The sequence below is a fragment of the Plecotus auritus genome (assembly GCF_963455305.1).
Source record: "Plecotus auritus genome assembly, chromosome: 9".
Lineage (NCBI taxonomy): Eukaryota > Metazoa > Chordata > Mammalia > Chiroptera > Vespertilionidae > Plecotus > Plecotus auritus.
This window is the reverse complement of record NC_137783.1, coordinates 20488925-20502974: the sequence shown is the minus strand read 5'-3', so window position 1 is coordinate 20502974 and position 14050 is coordinate 20488925. Positions and strand designations below refer to the sequence as shown.

The 14050-nt window shown below is 46.3% G+C and overlaps 1 protein-coding gene across 4 annotated transcripts in view; it reads right to left on the bottom strand.

Moving 5' to 3' along the window:
• Nucleotides 1-4802: 4802 nt before the first annotated feature.
• Nucleotides 4803-14050, bottom strand: part of DNMBP (dynamin binding protein) — a gene marked incomplete at its 5' end in the record, with an annotated part of 95390 nt that continues 86142 nt past the window's right edge. For all 4 annotated transcript variants that reach the window (XM_080640062.1, XM_080640063.1, XM_080640064.1 and 1 more), the window contains 4 exons: nucleotides 4803-6636; nucleotides 7747-8294; nucleotides 10671-10869; nucleotides 13082-13261. In XM_080640062.1, the coding sequence (XP_080496188.1) occupies nucleotides 6451-6636; nucleotides 7747-8294; nucleotides 10671-10869; nucleotides 13082-13261 (1113 nt within the window). In that variant the 3' untranslated portion in view covers nucleotides 4803-6450. The remainder of the gene's footprint in view (nucleotides 6637-7746; nucleotides 8295-10670; nucleotides 10870-13081; nucleotides 13262-14050) is intronic.

Sequence of the window (14050 nt, the reverse complement as noted above, 5' to 3'; positions counted from 1 at the left end):
AAATATTTGCCGGATACATTTATTAGTTAACCAATTATACATTTATTTTTATTTACATTTATCTTAAACCAATTATACCTTGGCAGGCTTTTCATTTTCCTTCATCAAAAGGTTTAATTTTTTTGCATATTTAACCTTAGTGTTAATGGTTGACCAGAATCCTTATGTTTTAGCTGGACCTGGAGTAAGGATATGGCTCAAGGGCCAAATCTACTGTTTTTGTCAATAAAGTTTTTTGGAACACAGTCATGCTCACTTGTTTCTGTATTATCTATGCCTGCTTTATTGTTACAATGGCAGAGCTGAGGAGTGGTGACAGACTGAATGGCCCGCAAAGCCTAAAATATGTACCATATCATCTGGCCTCTTACAGAAAACAGGTATAGTGTGGAGTGGGTTGTTTCCATTCTCAAAAAGACAAGGGGCCTAAAAAAAATGTCATGACTTCATTCCTGTGGTAAAGAAAATGGCCCCCAACGATGTCCACGTCCTAATTCTCAAAACCCGTGGCAAAGGGGCTTTGCAGATGTGATGGAGGGTATTGTGATGGGGAGATTATCCAGGGGGCCCCACGTAGTCACCAGGATCCTCACGAGTCAGGGGGTCAGAGTTAGAATGCAGACAACGTGATGCGAAAGGGATTTGAAGATGCTATGCTGCTGGTTTTGAAGATGGAGGGAGAGGCCATAAGCCGAGGCATACAGGCAGCTTCTAGAAGCTGGAAAAGGAGACAGATTCTCCCCTGGAGGCGGCAGAAGGAACCAGCCCTGCCGACACCTTGACTTTTGCCCAGTGAAACAGCCTTTGAACTTCTGACCTCCAGAACTGTAAGCTAATAAACTTGTGTTGTTTTAGGCCACAAATTTGTGGTAACTTGTTATAGTAGCAATAGGAAACTCATACAATACCATAAGCCCAAATAGCTCTGGTAAAATTGCTAATATTCTCCTACTGAAGTCAGTATGACAACTGACTGATCTTCACGGAATCCCACTGTCGTGTGACTCTGCAGAGGGTTACACCATCTTTTAAGACCAGCTAAAGTGGGTTTCAGTGCTGACTTCTGTCACCTGTCACATCGCAAAGGTCTTACTCAGCATGGTCATATTTGCAGGTAATCTTTTTTTAATCTCATCTGAGAGGCTGTAGGAAGGCCCCTGGTTAAATGAGTCATGGTGATACCTATGGTTGGAGGAGGCTGTGACAGACCAGGAGTCTCTCAGTCAGCTTCCTTGGTGTCCTGGGATGCCTGGTGGCGCACAGGCTGTGCTTCGTGGGTGGTCCTGCTGAGGCAGCTGCAGGGTCCCAGTGTGCCTGCTGCTTCCAATGACTTGTTCCTGAATGAACACCCTGCTGCTGCCCTCATCAGAGTGCTCCCTCCCTCCCACCACCACACCAGCCGAACTTACCTCTGGGGAAGCACTAAGTCCTCCCCTTTCTCCTGAGGCTCACCTCTGAGTGGTGGTAAGAGATGGACAGCCTTATGTATGTAGCTTGCAGAGTCTGCAGTTTGTTGTGGAAACTCCCTTCTTGATGCAGGCAGATCACTGATATTGATCTTCATTAACAATTGCAAGAAACTTCCAGGGGCTCAGTGAAATAAACCAAGGTGCAGATCGGAGATTATCCTATGAACCAGGAGGTCACAGTTCGATGCCCGGTCAGGGCTCATGCTGGGTTACAGGCTCAATCCCCAGTGTGGGGAGTGCAGGAGGCAGCAGATCAATGATTCTCTCTCATCATTGATGTTTCTTTCTCTCTCTTCCTCTCTGAAATCAATACAAATATATATCAATACTACATACTAATAGATGAGAGAATTAAAAGCCTGAGTAGTGTTTGGTGATTAAAGGTGTTAGAACACTATTCTTGATCCTCAAGCTTAAGGTTCTGCAAGTGAAACAGAATTCAGAGCACAGTGCTGCTCTTCCGGGGCCTGTGTATATTCCCAACCCTGAAACAAAACCCATATAAACAGTCTCAGCTTCACAATTAATTAAAACAGGGTGACACAAAGCTCAATTCTTATTGAAACCATGTACTTCTAGAGCTCACAGTGCACAAACATGTGCAGACATCATCGTTTCAGTCTTGCAGTAATCTCTAGAGGCCAGAAATCTACACTTTACAGATGACCATAGATTTCCCCTGAACCCCACCCTGTTCTCCTAGGACTCTTGAATGAAAACACATCTGAAGAGCTACTCCCAGACAGGAAAGGAGAAAATTCATGAGAGGAAGTAAGCAGGCAAACCGGATTTGGAAATTTGCTTCAATAACATTTCCTTCTGTTGTATCTGAAACATCTGACACCTCTTTCCTTCCTTGGTTTTTGCTAACTCCTACTTTTCTGATAGAAAGTTCCATTTAAAAAAATTGCCTGAATAGATGCTTCTCAAACTTTAATACACACAAACCACCTGGGACCTCGCTCTGTAGGTGGGGCCTTCAAGCCCCCAGCTCGCTGTGATGGTGCTTTAAAACAAAACTCATTTCCTCATACACTTGCTTCCATCCCAGTGACCTCCCTTTTGCCAGTGAATCCATCATTTCTTCAATTTCATATTCTTTAAAGGAGGCTGCTTTTTTCCATTCTCAAGCCCTTTTCTGCTCAAATCAGTTATCTTGATCTTCCACCCTCCAAATCATCCTGCTGCCATTTAGCTTTCCTAAAACAGTCAAGCCACTGAAGAAGCAACAGGAATGTATTATCACTAATCAAATCTAAATTCCTTGACTTGGACCTCACGGCTCTCCAATTTGTTTATTATCTGTCAGGTGATGTTCTAACATTTTCCATGCACCAATTCATTCCATCTTTCCAACAACTTCGTGAGATGGATAGTATTACTATCATTATTTTAGTTTTTAAATTTTAAAATATTTTTTATTGATTTTTTAGAGAGGAAGGGAGAGGGAGAGAACATTGATGATAGAGAAATATCAATCAGTTGCCTCCTGCGTGCCTCCTACTGGGGATCAAGCCCACAACCCGGGCATGTGCCCTGACCGGGAATCGAACCAGCAACCTCTTGGTGCATGGAACAACACTCAATCCACTGAGCCATGCCAGTCGGGCTACTACCATTACTTTAAATGAGGAAACTGAAGCAGTGGTTAGAAAGTTGCCAAGGTCACGAAGCTCTTAGTGTCTGAAGTCAGACAGTCTGGCTCCAGGATAAGGTGTAAAGACTCAGCTTGAGAGCCTGAGGCCCAACTTTAAATTCAGGATCCATCGGAAACTTGTGAGTACGTCACAATGTCGACGGACCCCATTTTCCTAATCCAAAAATGAAAGAGTTGACCTATACCAGTGGTCGGCAAACTCATTAGTCAACAGAGCCAAATATCAACAGTACAACAATTGAAATTTCTTTTGAGAGCCAACTTTTTTAAACTTAAACTTCTTCTAATACCACTTCTTCAAAATAGACTCGCCCAGGCCGTGGTATTTTGTGGAAGAGCCACACTCAAGGGGCCAAAGAGCTGCATGTGGCTCGCGAGCCGCGGTTTGCCGACCACTGACCTATACATTTCTCTCCCACGGAGACTCCCTATTCAACCATGATTTCTGTCCCTTAACACTATCATGTGATTGCTCAGTCACCCACACATCCTCAATCCCGCCTCTGCCAGTGCTCCTGCTGTGTCTGCCCTACCCACCCCAATCTTGCCCAACCTACTGCCGTATGGCCTGGTTAAGCTCTAATGCATTAGTTTCCACATCCATAATATCAGGAAAATACTAACCTCTTAGTAATTCCACCTTAGAGAATTCAGCTCCTCTGTTCTGCCAGGATCCTATATAATAAAACACGAATATGCCAAGTGTCCAACCATTCGACCAGTTGCTATGACGTGCACTGACCACCAGAGGGCAGACACTCCACCCGTAAGTTAGCTTGCTGCTGGGGTCTGGCTGATTGGGACTGGGCAAGATAGGCTGGACACACCCTGGAGCCCTCCCATGGTCCTCCCCGGACCCAATCATGCACCGGTGGGGTCCCTCGGCCTGGCCTGCGCCCTCTTGCGATCCGAGACCCCTTGGGGGATGTTGGAGAGCCGTTTTCAGCCCGATCCCTGCAGGCCAGGCCAAGGGACCCCACCGGTGCACGAATCCATGCACCAGGCCTCTAGTCCTATCTAATAAAAAGAGTAATATCCAAATTGACCATCACTCCAACACACAAGATGGCTGCCCCCATGTGGTCAAAGATGGCCACCACAAGATGGCCAGCAGGGGAGGGCAGTTGTGGGCGATCAGGCCAGCAGGGGAGGGCAGTTGGGAGGGACCAGGCCTGCAGGGGAGGGCAGTTGGGGGCGACCAGGCCTGGAGGGAAGGTTAGGGGCAATCGGGCTGGCAGGGGAGCAGTTAGGCGTCGATCAGGCTGGCAGGGGAGTGGTTAGGGGGTGATCAGGCTGGCAGGCAGAAGCAGTTAGGGGCAGTCAGGCAGGCAGGCAGACGAGCGGTTGGGAGCCAGCAGTCCTGAATTGTGAGAGGGATGTCCCAGATTGGAGAGGGTACAGGCTGGGCTGAGGGAACTCCCCACCCCCGCCATGCACAAATTTCATGCACCGGGCCTCTAGTTTTATAAAAGAATGCCTTAAAATAAACAATCACCTGCAGCATGGACATCTCTTGAGTATACAGTAATTCCATTGATATGACATTTGACTTGAATTTCTTGTTAGTCTGCCCATTTCCTGGTATTTGGGCATCACTTAATTGTCAGAACGGTACCCTCAGAAATCCAAGAGGAAAGTTCAGGCTAAACGTGGAGGGAAATCAAGAAAACATACTCATGGTCCTTAGAAATGCTTTTATTTATAAAATAACTACTCCAATAGAAACATCTCTAAATATAAACTATTCACAAGAGGCTCACGCTGCTGCCTTCTGACCGACCCGCATTCTCCCCGGGCTCAGGAGCCCAGTGTCTCCCAATTCATCAGGATGGTCGGCCGAAGGTGCACTTGGTGGAGAAGGGGCTGTAAGACTGTGCTTCATTCCCTTCTTAAGACAAATTCATAGTTTTCTGTTCCAAGGTAGGCTTCACACGGGGGCAGACCTTAAATAAGAGCTCTGCTCAAATAGAACGTTCAGGGGAGAGTCTTCGGTGAGGGTTAGCAAACATCTTCCTGAGGCCGGAGAAGGGGACAATCTGGCACTTTAGAGTCTTTTTGGCTTAGACTGTGATCTCTGAAACATGGAGGTTAGCGTAAAACAGAAAATGCTATTTCCAAGTCTCTCATAAGCTACTTTCAGGACTGAGTATCCTAATTCAAATAAGGCACGTGTTAGGCCAGGAGGTGCGGCTCAGTGATTGAGCGTCCACCCATGAATCAGGAGGTCACGGTTCTATTCCCGTTGGGATACATGTCCAGGTTGTGAGTTTGATCCCGAGTAGGGGGTGTGCATGAGGCAGCCAATCAATGATTCTTTCTCATCTCTGATGTTTCTCTCTCTCTCCCTCTTCCCTCCTCTCTGAAATCAATAAAAACATATTTTAAAAAAGAAGACACGTGTTCAGTTTTCTGCATCTGTGGATAGCACTGAGTTGGATGAAGGAGAAAGGTATCCCATGTTCCACCAGGCTGGGATGGTTTTGGCTCATTGCAGAGTGAATCCTTTTAACGAAATGGCTGGAACTCTGATCCTATTCTCCGTGGAAAATCTATCAGGTATGGGTTGTAGAAAAGAGAGCCTGGGGAGATTATCACACACTGATTGTATAAAGTAGACATAACTCTCAGAACGGTGTAGATGACTGCACCTACAGAAATGAGAACCTTCAGAGAGAGGTCGAAGGAAAATAAAGACGGTAAACGCTCTTCAAAAGGAGAAAGAAAGCAGTCGAATGTTGCATAACCAATCATTGAGCTAAGAAAAAGATTACACATGCTAGTGTTTTAAGGACTTTTAGAAATTGGGGTGGGCACAGCGGTGTGAACGTGTGCTAGACACTGAAGCTTTGAAACACCAGAATTGATACAATCTCAGCAAACTCCTTGCCACAGGCAGAGGCAAGCCTAAAAGGGCTTTCAGAGAATTCTTTTCATCCAAGTTGATTTCTGTCAGGTGATGGTGGAGCACAGTACAACCAATGCCAACATCTTCTAATGCTATTGCATAGCTCCCAGCAGACACAAGATACTGTCTTCTGCTTGGAAATTTCTCATTTCCACAGGCTGACCCAGGACTTGCCGCTCTTTCTATGGTCATGGAATTATTTTCAAGCTCCAGGGTTCATTGCAAATTCTAGAAATTCTAGTAAGCATCAAGATTGCGAACCCAATGGAGGAGAACAAGTCGTATCTTGTGCCCCCTGTGGCATGGTTGAGCATGGGGGACAGGGCCTGTGCCTCCTGAGCGGTTCCCTCTCAGGGGACCGCCAGAACCTCCAGCAGAAGGAAGCGAGCGTAGCAAGGCGAGTGGGAAGCAGAACAGGTTCAGGTGTACTCAGCTTTGCGAATATAATTGGATGGAACATAGCCCTTCTTCCCATTAACTTCGGCTAACCACCATTCTGTATTTCCGGTAACATCTTTAAAGTCCAGGATCTTGAGTCTCTGATTGGCTGACACACTCAGCTCATTTGGGTTCCGTGCCTTGAAGGTGTAGACAGCAAAATAGACCTGTGTGTGGGAAGAAAGCTGGGTTAGGCCGTGGGAACTACCTGGAGGAGCGCTGGGTGTCCAGCAGAACTTCCTGCAGTGAGGCGGGTGGTCTGTATCTGCACCGTCAATAAGGCAGCCCGTGGCCACAAGTGGCTCTTAAGCACTTGAAATACGGCCAGAAAGGCACAGGAACTTCATTTTTAAAATTTCATTTCATTTTAACTAACTACATAATTTTAAGCTGCATATAGCTGGTGGCTACCACAATGGACAAGACAAAGTCAAAGAAAACCAAAATTCACATCAGAGTCGATATATTTAGAAAAACATGTCTCCCTCAGCATGTCTAGAGAAACTGCCCACTGGTGGGTCCAGAACTGGGATGTCCATTCTGGGCCAGAGAGAAACAGGCATGCACTATGCTCATCTGACGGACTGAGCTGAGAAACGAGTGGGAAACCTGGTGTTTTGGGATCCAGAACTTGGCAAAGACAAACACTTCCACAACCCAGGGCACGACCGAGACTCTCAGCAAAGGCAACCCCACGGGAGATGAGCTCACAGACAAACGCTGTAACACAGACACGGCCACTCACTGCTGCGAGATGGAGCAAAGGCAACAAGCAGAGGGCTGTGGATCTAGACGTGGCTTTAAAATGTGCAGGTTTAAATGTTCAAGATACAAAGGCTACATTCAGATCCCCGAGACAACAGGCCATTACAAAAGGAACAAGAAAAAACGAAACAGAGCCAGAATTTTATTTCTAAATTCTAGAACTAGAAATATAGTATTTGAATAAAAAACTCAATAATGGGTTAAACAACAGACTTTATACAACTAAGGAATTAGCAAATCGGAAGAGTGGGAAACGTTTTCATCGGAACACCTTGTAAATGCCCAATGACACGGAAAAGCGGCTCAGAAACAGCCATGAAGAGCCGGCCACAGAAAGGGCCTGGGTGGTGTTGAGTTGCTCACTCAACAGCATGAGTGTTTGTCTATGAGCCCATCTCCAGATCACACCCCAGGCCCTGGCAAGCCTCTGACTCGCCCCGCCCTAAAAAGGCATTATCTGCACCCACAACACACCTGCCACCTGTTCCGCAACGTGAGCAGGGAGCACTCACCTGGTTGCCTAACGCCTCACTGCTCTCCAGCTCTTCGTTTTTATCTTCCACATTCTGGGCTGTTCCTACACATGCTTTTATGAGGTCTTTATCCTGCCCGTTTCGCCCTGGTACGGAGCAGCCAGCCATCTCTGGATGCCGGGAGTTTCGGTAGCTCCTCAGGGTAGGTGCAGGCTGGTCCACGTCTTGGGCCACATCAGCAGAGTCCCAGGGCCTGGGCTGGGAGGTGGAGTGCGGGTCTGAAGGGCAGCTGGAAGGACTGCTCTCTGAACTGCCCACGTTTAAGGAAGCATTGAGAGTTGCTGGGTCAAGTTCCTTCAATGAAGATGCATCTTGAGGCTGTTTCTGGCCAGGCCCCGACATGAAGGCCACAGCCATGCTGCTGGGGTTGAAGGTCAAGGTGCTGTTACTGTTCTGCCGAGGGAACCTGGGGGAAGAGCTGCTGTGCTCGGACTCGGTGGAGGAGTGGCTGCCCACAGAGACATCGGAGTGGCTGCGGCGGGCGTTGTAGGGCTTCAGGAAGGAGCTGTACACAAAGCCTTTGGTGACTATGGGAAGGAAAAATAGACATGAAAAGCTTTTAGCAGGAGGAGGAGGGATAAGGGACGGAGGGGTAATCAGCAGAGAAGAATCTATGGTTCAAAAATTTCCATAGTGAGAGACACAAAGTAAGATGCCCAGTGAGAAAACAGATTAGACATTCAATCCCAGGGTACAATGCGGGTGGGAAGAGACGAATCGCGGTGACTGCCTGCCAGTTCATTCTTGTTACAACCTCAGAACAGACGAGCGATAAGGAGGCCTCGTGGAGAGTCAAGGGGGCAGTAATGAAAAGGACAAGCTGGAGAATGAGCACATGAAGACATTTTCACAGGATATCTAGGTCATGGAGGAAAGGACTAGGGACGACTTCAGGGATGTGTTCAAATACAACAGTGTGGTAAGAGGGATCTGAATAACCATCCTCATGGGCCCTCTTTCCATCCACTTGAATCCCCGTCTCTGGTTCAGGAATGTGGTGGGAATAGTGAGCATAGTCCATGTGGGAAGCTGTTTCTATTGGTTAGAACACACACACAACACATGCACAGCACATGTTCACTTTAACAAGTTGCCTAAGATGATGACAAAGAGGGCCTTCAGCTAAAATTTTGAAGTATAAATTGGGAATTGAAATCCTGAATCGACAGGAAAATGCTTTATGATATTAAGAAACAACTATCTGTCCAGGCAGGGACCCCCGTGTGAGCCCCCTCTGTCTCCATCTTCCATGCATTTCCTGTAGCTAAAACAATGCTGGCACACGTTTGTTTTATCTGCTGAGTGATGAGGAGGGGCCCCCTGGGCAGATGGTGAGGGGTAGAGGGTAACAGCTGATCCAGATACTGTGGGCTCCTTGCTACCACTTTACTTATCAGGATTGAGTCCATACAACCCCAAGGACGAGGGAGCCTTTTGAACAGTTTGGATCTTTACAAGGAGTTCATCTGTCCATGAATCCAGCAGGGGCACTCACCTGCTCACCCCCTGGAAGGCCCCAGCCTTTGTCCTTCCTTTCCCATTTCAATCTCTATTCTTTGGTTAAGAAGGAGTAGGGGGAGGGGAAAAAAATCTACAAATACTTATAAAGAAACTGAGAAATGTTAACATTTTCACTTCTAACAATGTGAATATAGATACTTATTATATATGCCCACAATCCATATCTGAAGTGCTCAGAACCAGATGTGCTTTAGAATTTAGGTTTTTTAATTTGGGGAAGGTAATAAAGCACATATACAATCTATGTATATAAAAGCCTAAGTGACCGGTCGACTGGTTGCTATGACACGCACTGACCACCAGGGGGCAGATGCTCAACGCAGGAGCTGCCCCCTGGTGGTCAGTGCACTCCCACAGCGGAGCGCCACTCAGCTGACTGATGAGTGCCAGACGCAGGGCTCACAGCTGGCTGCCACAGCCTGGAGACCGCAGCGGGGCCAGGATAAGCAGGAGTGGCAGGCAGGAGTGGCAGGCAGGAGCGGCAGGCGGCACTGGATTCCTGGTTTCAGCCCAATCCCCGCAGGCCACACCGAGGGACCTACTGGTGCACGAATCCGTGCACCGAGCCTCTAGTATATTTCATAATATCCCCAGCAGGGTCTGGGTTAATATCCCATATTCAAATCCACTACTGTTTCTGTAGCAAAATATATGGCTCTTCACACCAAAAGGGATAGGTAATGATTATAAACAGCCTCACATCACTTTGGTCAGGTTTGCCACCAAATGAGTTCAGATTAGGCAGGTTTTGGCAAATGAATTCTGGGAGGGGGAAAAACAAACCTTTGCTTTTTCAAAGCTTTTCAGATTTTGATATTGGGGGAAAGATTGGATCAGTATTATTCTTTGTGTTTTTCTTTAAATTCTGTACCCCTTTCCCATGCCCCCAGCACAAAAAAAGCTATGAGCTATTTTTAAAGTCACCATGAATAGTCACGAGGTAAGATTGTTATGGAAGGAAAACCTCAAAAAGCAAACGAAAACCTCTGCCTTACAGGTTTTAAATTCACACACTCCCACGGCACGTTCACGGAGCTCGGAGAAGGCCGCTCCTTCTGTGGTTTGCTCGGAACTGGCTGCACGGGCACAGGCCCCATCAGGCAGCACCCTTTGCCCTCGGGGCTGTGAAGCAGGCCCAGACCGTGCAAGGGAAGGAACGCAATCTCCTCTGGAACTTGTAAAACACAAAACCAACTCTGAAGACAGGGTTTGTTTCAGTAATCACGTGGGCATTATACTCTCCAGAGGTGGACAGAACTTTCAAGGTTATTTTCCCCTTTAATCAAAGACTCGTGGTTTTTCCTGGCCCCGACAGGATTCAGCTACAGCCCAAAGCCCCTCCTCACTGAGAGTTACAGTCATCTGGTGTCCAACATTCTCACCTCCATTGTCAATCAGCCAGCGGTTCTGACTGCCCATGGGGTCCTTTTTCTTGATCACGCCCACCAGGTCACCTTCCAGAAGGGAGACATCCAGGTCTTGAGCAGCATTGAAGTTCCGATCTGCTTGGAAGAGCTTTTCTGGGGGATACCTCACCAGAAGAGAGGCCCGGAGTTCTTCCGACTGCAGCATATAAGTTGGCTGAAAGGCAGCATGAGAAATACCATCAACAGAAGCCCTCCCCGGCCATTATCCCAGCAGCTGGGTTTAATCCCGACACTGTCAGTCTCAGAGCGGGGACAACGACAGCCAGCTGCTCCTGTGCCTGAGTCTGTCCACGGGGCCGGGTAAAAGTCTTGATCCCTTAGGCCCTGCTTTGGTGCCTTTGCAGCTATTAAGAAAATTTAACTCACAGTTTTACTATTATCTTGTGACAAAAAAATATGACTAAAGTGCCACCCAAAGACTCAAAATACCTAATATTACTTAATATTACTGGGCCTTTGTATGAAGCTAAACAATCGAGATTTTCCTCATGCTGACTTCCCCATCGATATAAACAAATAATATTCATGAGAACTTCTATGCATATATGCATAACTCGGGGGTCAATCAGGGGGAAAATGCGGACATAAGTAATACTTTCAACAATAAAGATAAATTTTTAAAAATAAGATAAAGTAATAATAAATTTGATTCCCCCTTTTAAGCTAATCTAAATTAATGTCTATGAGATTGTATGGGAAAAAATACTATAAACAAAGATAAGTCTTCAGTCTTTTAGATCATGACCTAATGTAATCTGGCATAGCTTACCAAAGTTTTCAAAATATGGAAGAATTGAGTTTTAAAAAAATATAACTGCCAATGTCACCCAAATAAATATAATTATTTTATTATTGTGACATAAGTGTGTATATGTGACATAAGTGTGTATAGTGCTGCTCACGCCAGCCGTGAGCCCGGCTTCTGCTCCTTAGCCAGGCTTGCTGCTCCTTAGCGCTGCAGTGAGCCTGGCTTCTGGCTGAGCGGCGCCTCCTGTGGGAGCGCACTGACCACCAGGGGCAGCTCCTGCATTGAGCGTCTGCCCCCTGGTGGTCAGTGCGCGTCATAGTGACCGGTCGTCATAGTAACATGTAAATGAGCACATGTTACTCCCTCCACCCTGCCTTGCTCCTTCTATCAAACCCATAATAAATCCAGATTTACTACTCTGACCTACCTTTGTGTCCTGGTATCTTACCCTTCTCCTCCTCTTACACTTCCCCAGCCACACTGAGCAGGAAGCAGAATGTTGGAGATCAAGAACGTTAGTCTCTACTCACTAGAAGTAGAGAGGGTTTGTGTTGATTTTATAGACTATATACCGTGTGTAGCACTGTGCCTGATACATAAATCAATATTTGTTGATTAATAAATGCATGAATGTAGTCCTGAGTGGCTCAATTATTTATCTTTGCTCTTACTGGGAATCTTGTGCCCACTTATGCATTAAAAATGTGCAACAATGTAAAGCAGATAAAGGGATGTTATGTGTATGTGTGTGCCATATGAGGGTCAATGAAGATAATTTTGGAGACAAATTTGAGAAAGACCACACCTGGTCTACCTTTTTTCATAAGAACAAAATAAAATGTTCCACAGGTGGATATGAGAGTCTTTATCCGCTGTTTGGTCGATTTGCATATTAGGATTTTATTATATAGGCTATCTCCAGGTAATAAAGCAGTTAGCCATGAACTGTTTGGCAGTAAATCAAATCATTACCTCTTCTAATATATGATAAAAAATAGGGAGGCCTGGCAGAATGAACATACCCTTAAATCAGTCCCCTTCATTAATTGATCAAAGTACTAAGACTACTAACTCCTTTCACTGTATAGACAAAAATCCAAGTATGCTTTTCAGAGGGCATTTGGAAGTACATACCAAGTGTGAGAAAACCACAGGTGCTCACTGTCAAGTACCAGTAGGCACCTGGTGGTACTCGATAAAAGTGAGTACATGAATGAATGAGCCCATCATAGGTAAGAACTCGATAACCTTTTTTTATTTATTAGAAAGTATTTAAACTCCTATTAAATTGCTAATCTGTAGAGACAGAGCTGAGTCCATCGATGCTAAACATAACAATGATAACAGCTTACTTATATAGTGCTTACTAATTGCCAGAAAGTTTCTGAGTGCTTTACATATATTAACTCATGTAAACCTCATAACAACTCTATGATGCAGTATAATTATTATCTGTGTTTTAGGGAAGAAGAAACCAAGGCACAGAGGTTAAGGTACTTGCTCAAGGACGTACAGTGAGTTAAGTGTAGGTACCGGGATCTGAACCCAGGGGGTCGAGCTCCAGAGTTCACATTCTTAACAGCTGGGTTGGGCATCCGCTCTCTCATTCCCTACTCACCAGGCCCAGGAGTGGCTTTCGAGCAGACTGGCGGTCCACGGTCTTCCTCTCAAATGGCCTCTTGGTAGCTGGGAGAGTCTCTGGGAAGAAGGTGAAAACCTGGAGCTGCTGCAGAACCCTGCTGTGCTCCTCGTGGAAGACGGCAATAAGGTTTCCCTCTCTGCCGGCAACTTTAAGTAACTGGAGACCGTGGGGAGAGCGAGACAGAGGAAAGAAGAGAATACGGGTGAAAGTTGCCGGACTGATAGAGTCTCGTTAAAACCAACTGGAAGCTGCAGTTCAGCAGCAGTTGACTCTGTGTAAGCTACTGACACTGCAGCCAATGCCAGGGACTGAGCTGCCAGCGGGCACCTTGGCTGGCTCTGCTGGGGATTGTTCAGGGCGGAAAGAGAACTATTCAAAAGCCAAGGGTTTAGCCCGGCTGGTGTTGCTCGGTGGTTAGAGTGTTGGCCCACACACCCAAAGGTCTCGGGTTCAATTCCCAGTTAAGGGCAAGTATCTGGGTTGCAGGTTTAATCCCCGGCCCTGGTCTGGGCGCATGTGGGAGGCAACCAATTTATGTGTCTCTCACATCGATGTCTCTCTCTCTTTATCCCCTCCCTGTTCCCTCCCTGCTTTCCAATCTCTCCTTCTCTAAAAATCAATGAGCAAAACAAAACAAAAAATCAGCTGAGAATTAACAAAAAATAAATTTAAAAAAAAATTAAAAGCCACGGGCCTGGCCAGTGTGCCTCAGTGGTTGAATGTTGACCCATGAACCAAGAGGTCATGGGTTGGATTCCCAGTCAGGGCACATGCCCCAGTTGCAGGTTTGATCCCCAGTAGGGGATGTACAGAGGAAGCCAATTGCAGTTTCTCTCTCATCAATGTTTCTATCTCTCCCTCACCCTTCCTCTCTCTAAAATCAATAAAAACATATTTTTTTAAAAAGCCATGGGCTTCACAGGCACCATCAAGGGTTAAATAATT